The sequence below is a fragment of the Poecilia latipinna genome, unplaced genomic scaffold (genome assembly GCF_001443285.1).
Source record: "Poecilia latipinna isolate Pla-1442-1.1 unplaced genomic scaffold, P_latipinna-1.0 Scaffold1856, whole genome shotgun sequence".
Taxonomy (NCBI): Eukaryota; Metazoa; Chordata; class Actinopteri; order Cyprinodontiformes; family Poeciliidae; genus Poecilia; species Poecilia latipinna.
The window spans coordinates 105,782-111,947 of NW_015114472.1; the positions used below are offsets into that span (position 1 = coordinate 105,782).

At 37.8% G+C, this 6,166-nt stretch overlaps 1 protein-coding gene across 1 annotated transcript in view; it reads left to right on the forward strand.

Moving 5' to 3' along the window:
- The window catches only part of chchd7 (coiled-coil-helix-coiled-coil-helix domain containing 7), an 18,222-nt gene extending 12,473 nt beyond the window's left edge, over positions 1-5,749 (forward strand). Inside the window, exon 3 of the mRNA XM_015014892.1 lies at positions 5,484-5,749. Coding sequence (XP_014870378.1) covers positions 5,484-5,588 — 105 coding nt within the window. The 3' untranslated portion in view covers positions 5,589-5,749. The remainder of the gene's footprint in view (positions 1-5,483) is intronic.
- The last annotated feature ends 417 nt before the right edge of the window (positions 5,750-6,166 follow it).

A 6,166-nucleotide genomic window follows, 5' to 3' on the forward strand; every position in this document is an offset into this window, starting at 1 on the left:
TAGTTTGTTTTTTTTTCCTTTTTTTTTTTTTTTTTTTTTTTTACAAATTATGCTAAATACTAGAGACGGGAAAAACAACCTACCCATGTGATCCATGGGAAGAGGGGGATAGAGGTTCAGGTGTTGTCAATCAATCAGTCAAATTTTATTTGCATAGCACATTTCAGCAGCAAGGCATTTCAAACTGCTTTACATCATAAACACAAAAACACAAAGTCATGTAACATAGAATCAACAATCAAAACATAACATTAAGTCAAGTGCCATCATTAAATTCTTAATTGAATATGTTTCAAATACAACTCTAAACAGGTGGGTTTTAGTAGAGATTTAAAGGAAGTCAGTGTTTCAGCTGTTTTACAGTTTTCTGGAAGTTTGTTCCAGATTTGTGGTGCATAGAAGCTGAATGCTGCTTCTCCTCGTTTTGTTCTGGTTCTGGGGATGCAGAACAGAACCAGAACCTGAGGGGTCTAGAAGGTTGATACAACCAAAAAGTTGGATTTTTGTTTCATCTGACCACAGCACCTTCTTCCACATGTTTGCTGTGTCTCCCAGGTGGCTTGTGGCGAACTTTAAATGAGACTTTTTATGGATATCTTTGAGAAATGGCTTTCTTCTTGCCACTCTTCCATAAAGGCCAGATTTGTGCAGTGTATGACTGATTGTTGTATATGGACAGTCTCTCCCACCTCAGCTGTAGATCTTTGCAGTTCATCCAGAGTGATCATGGGTCTCTTGGCTGCATCTTGGATCAGTCTTCTCCTTATTTCAGATGAAAGTTTAGAGGGACATCGGGGTCTTGGTAGATTTGCAGTGGTCTGATACTCCTTCCATTTCAATATGATCGCTTGCTCAGTGCTCCTTGAGATGTTTAAAGCTTGGGACACATTTTTGTATCCAAATCCAGCTTTAAACTTCTCCACAACAGTATCTGGGACCTACCTGGTGTGTTCCTTGGTCTTCATGATGCTCTGTGCGCTTTAAACACAACTCTGAGATGATCACAGAGCAGGTGCATTTATAGGGGACTTGATTACACACAGGTGGATTCTACTCATCAGTCATTTAGGACAACACTGGATCATTCAGAGATCCTCACTGAACTTCTGGAGTGAGTTTGCTACACTGAAAGTAAAGGGATCCAATAATATTGCACGCCCCACTTTGCAGTTTTTTATTTGTTAAAGTTTGAAATATCCAATAAGTTTCGTTCCACCTCACGATTGTGTCCCACTTGTTGATTCTTCACAAAATAATCAAAATTTTAGATCTTTGTTTGAAGCCTGAAAAGTGGCAAAAGAGTGAAAAGTTCAAGGGAGCCGAATACTTTCATAAGGCACTGTATAATTGTGTTCAAAATAATAGCAGTCCCACATCACTAGCAAGATAAATCTCTGTTTTTGTTAGAATTCCTTCTTTGACAATATAAGCACGTTTCAAGAAGGTTTAGTAAAGGTATAGAAAACCAACAGACCCGACGGGCTTGATGTGCATGCTGCTGATACTGTGAAACTGAATCTTATTCTAAGAGGGACGTGTTAAAAAAAAAAATAGCAGTGCCAAGCTTAGTTAGTGAGGTTATTGTTTATGTGAAAAAATAGGTGTTAAGCATTTATTTTCACCTTGATCCTTAAGTTGACCCTTGAGGATCAACTTGAGGATCCTTAAGGGTCAAGGCAACTGATGTTGCACATGATGGATGTGCATTTGTCCTTGACAAGCAGAGTATGAAGATCGTTCAAGACACTGTTAAGAAGAGCATTAAATTTATGAAAGAGGGGCAAACCAATAAAGAAGTTCAGAAATGACAGGCTGTTCAGCTAAAATGATATCAAACTCTTTAAAATGGCAGCCAAAACCAGAAAGAAGAGGAAAAAAAAAAGAAAAGCGAACGCTCGAATGAATTAGTCAGTAACCAAAATGGCAAAGGTTCAGCCAACGATCAGCTCCTGGAGGATCAATGATGATCTCAGATTGCCTGTGAGTACTGCACCAATCAGACGACGTCTATGAGAAGCCAAGCTACCAGTAGGAAGCCCCCGCAAAGGCCCTTTGTGAAAAAATATAGGACTTTGCTCAAGTTGAAGCGGTTACAACTTGAAAAAGAACACATTGACTGGCATAAAAAGAAATGGAGGAATATTTTGTGGACTGACGAGAGTCAGATTGTTATTTTTGGTTTTAAGGGCCACAGACCGTTTGTCAGATGTTCTGCAAACACTGAATTCAAGCCACAGTACACAGTGAAGGCGGTGAAGCATGGTGGTTCAAGCATCATGAAGTGGGGAGGTTTCTTGTACTATGGTGTTGGTCCCATTAATCGCATACCAGAGATCATGGATCATTGAGTACAATAGAATACTGGAAGAAGTCATCTTGCCGTATTCTAAAGAGGACATCTCCTTGAAACGGGTGTTTTGACAAGACAGTGACCCCAAACACACCAGCAAGCGAGCTAAATCATGGTTCCAGAAAAACAGAATTCAAGTAACGGAGTGGGCAGCACAATCTCCAGACTCTAATCCCATAGAAAAGTTGTTGGCTGACAAAAAATGCTATTCATGTGGCAAAACCAAGAAATGTAGAGGAATAGGGTTAGTGGAACATAGTAGAGTTGTCCTGGGCTGCAGAACCTGCTGACCGGTGCCAGAAGCTGGTCGACTCCATGTACCACAGATGTGAAGCAGTTATCAGAAACTGCGGTTATGCAACTCAATATTAGGTTACAATTCTCAGGAAAGTTGAATCTTCAAGCATTTCTTAGTTTATTTGATACATTTTTGAGTTTGTAAAGAAAGATGTCAACACTACTATTTTTTTGAACATTATATTTCTTGATTTTCTGTAAAATATTGTCCTATTCAACTACTTCTTCCAGTTTTCTTGTTTGAAATAGAATGTGCAGTGTCCCCAATGCATTCGTGTTCATTAAAATATTTATTTGAAGAATTTTTAGGTGTACTCATCTTTTGAAACATACTGCTGTTATTATGAACATAACTGTACATGAGATGTGTTAAGGCTTTGAACTAAGTAAAGTTAATTGATTTTTTTATTTGTTGTTTTTTGTTTTGAGGCAAAACATTTATGGGAGTTACTTTATAAGCCACCACTGTATAATAATGGTGGTGATTTACAATGGAAATTTTTTTTATTGCTAATGCTTTTGTTTCTCTTACTAATCCTGTTTCTGATAAATATCCCTTTGGTTCATTAAGAAAAATTTTTTTGTTTTTGTTTTGTACAATCTTTTTAGAATAATGGGCTTAATTTACATTACTTGGGGATATTTGGCAATCATTTATAGAGTTTCTAACAGTGAAACTAACATTTCAAAAAAAATACTGAAGAAAATCTGTTGAATTTTTTTCTTGGTCAAGCAGAGTTGGCAATTTATTAGAAATTGCCAATTTATCAGCAGAAACTATAAAAGTAATAATGAAGATGTTTTTTTAAGAGTGGTAAGAGCAAGAGTGATGTTAGAATATAATTTTTTTTAATAAATGAACTAAATGTTTTTCAGAATATATGAGATTATGAAGGTGTTTACTGTAATTCTGCACTTTCATGTATGTGTTAATTTGAAGTTGTGTTGAATGTTCATGGGATCACTATTGAATGAATGAGTTAAAAAAAATAGTCTGTCTTTAACAAGGTAAACTGTCTACTTCTCTATTTAGACTGTAAAGATTAACTCAACATAATGTTCTTTAGTTTTCTTTTTTCTGTATTTTCTTGTTAAAAGCGCTACGGCCACCAAACTAATGAATGTGTCTCTGAACCAGATGCTCTTCAAAGTGTCCTGTCCAAAACTTCCACAAGCCGTCAGCTCCCAGTCAGCAAGATGCATTTTGTTCAGTATACATGTCAGAGATAATATTCAAAAGGGATTTTTTTTTGTTATTGATTGATTGATTAGTTACCACTGCGATGTAGTCTGTGCATAAAGTTGAAAATGCTTGTGCATCTGCACTAATTATAGTCAGATTGTAATCCGCTCAAATGACGGATAGGCTTCAGACTTTTCCTTCTCTTAAAAAAATAAACTGTCAAATACGGATAATATTCCATTGGAAAACCAATCTGTGCCCAAGCTTTTACTTTCTGTCTGATGTCTTTAGATATTGTTTCAATATCTTTCTTCTTTCCTCATTATTACATCTTTTTTATTAAGTACACCAGTTCCTCCTTCAGCAACACAGTACCATGATGCTTTCATTACTATACTTTACAGGTAGGATGGTACAAGCATCGTTTTTCCTCCAAATGTAACGATTGTCATCATTGTCAAACAGTTCCACTTTAGTCTTATCAGACCACAGGACATGTCTCCAAAAATGAAGATCTTTGTCCCTTTGTGCATCTGCAAACAACAATCTGACTTTATGTTTCTCTTGAAGTAATGACTTTGTCCTTGCTGAGTGGCTTTTCAACCCATGTTTGTACAGAAAATGTTTGACTGTGGATCTGTGCTTTGAGGTATCTGAATGGCTAGCACCAGCCCTGTACAAATTCAGCCCATGTACACCAAATCATTATGGGGCCAGTTCTGGTTGAAATACCAGGTGCTGTGCCAGCAGTCAGCCAACAGTGCCATCCTGATGCCACATCTAGCCCAGACATGACTACTATGTGGGGAAAGATTGCAATAATGAAATATGAACTTGTTTATGCGACCTGCTAACTTTTGGATTGTTTGCGTGAGCGTGCATTTGTGCAGTAGGCACATGTGTTCATTTGGCACCTGAAATCGTGAAGATGTTACAGTGGTGAGCACTTGGCACCCAAGAGCAGCAAGGGGCAAGTAGTGTTGGTTCCCAGAGCCTGCAGCAACTCTCACAACCCCCTGTCTTTCAGTATTTAACCCTGTCTTTTATCCAAAGCTGTCTTTTCTCAACTATATGTGATCATACTTACATGTGATGCCAATCATATCCAGTGATCATATCTATCTCAACAAATGTCTAAAAATCAACCACTGTCCTCTTCTGCTCTCCTGTGAGAGAGGATAGACCGATGGACTGGCCTACCAGAACATGTCTGCGCGTTTGCAGTTAATAGTCACCCCACTGTTGCCAACTTAGTGACTTTATTGCTATATTTAGCAACATTTCAGGAAAAAAAAATGATATTGGCCAAACTCTGAATTGGCAGGTCAGGCTTTTTAAAGATCAGTAATCACAATGGGCCAGGAAACTCCTGTCGGTACACATCTACAACCAACACCTACTTCACTTACTATCCGTCCACCTAAATAAACTGCAGCTTTCAAATCTTAGGTTGTTTGGACATTCACAGCCATCACTTCGAAACAAGAAGGGAAAATGTTCTTTTAAGAGGAACGTACTAGTAGAATCTAGTTTAGGGTAGGATGCGAAAATATGCACTTGTTTCCAGTTTGAGTAGAATTGGTTTGAGAACAATTTTAATTAGTAAGATGAAGCAGTGGTTGCATGTTCTTATTTGTGTTGTTTTCTTTGCAGCACAACATAATGGTGCAGAGAAGAAGAGATGGTATTAAACCTGAAATGCCCACAGCTGCGGAGAGACTGGAGATGCTCAGTGCCATTGGAGGCAAACCCTACTGACTGTCAACAGTCACAAAGATGCTAAGGACACCAGGTCTGCACTGAGAGACATTGCTGGAACACTGCAGTGACTGTGAGGAACAGCTATACTTTGAAGAGGAAAATGGAACCAATGTCTGTTATGTTTAGAGAAGACATTAAACTTGTTACATGAAACTGTCTATTGGTTTATTTTTGATTCAGCAGCCAATACAAGCAGCTGTAAAAAAGATTCTTGCATGTGTTGGGTCTGTCATAAGAAATGTTCTTCTCAAAGAGATGGTAGCAATAATAATTGATAGTTCAAAAATCTAAACTCTCATTTATGTGTTCTCAATATGAAATCAATTATGACCAAACTGCCTCATTATTATGCTTATGCTGTCTGTATTTTCTTTGTCCATGCAGACTTGCATATAGGCTGAAAGTCCACGTAGCTCGCATATCCACATCCTCTGAAACAAAGGCTCAACAATAACACAACACCTTAATGTCTTTGAAGTTCTTTGGTTTATTGAGCACAAACATGACCGTCCCTCCTAAACTTGAGAATTTTTCTGGAATGTGACGTGCTGACCAGCAGTCAATTTAAAATAGAA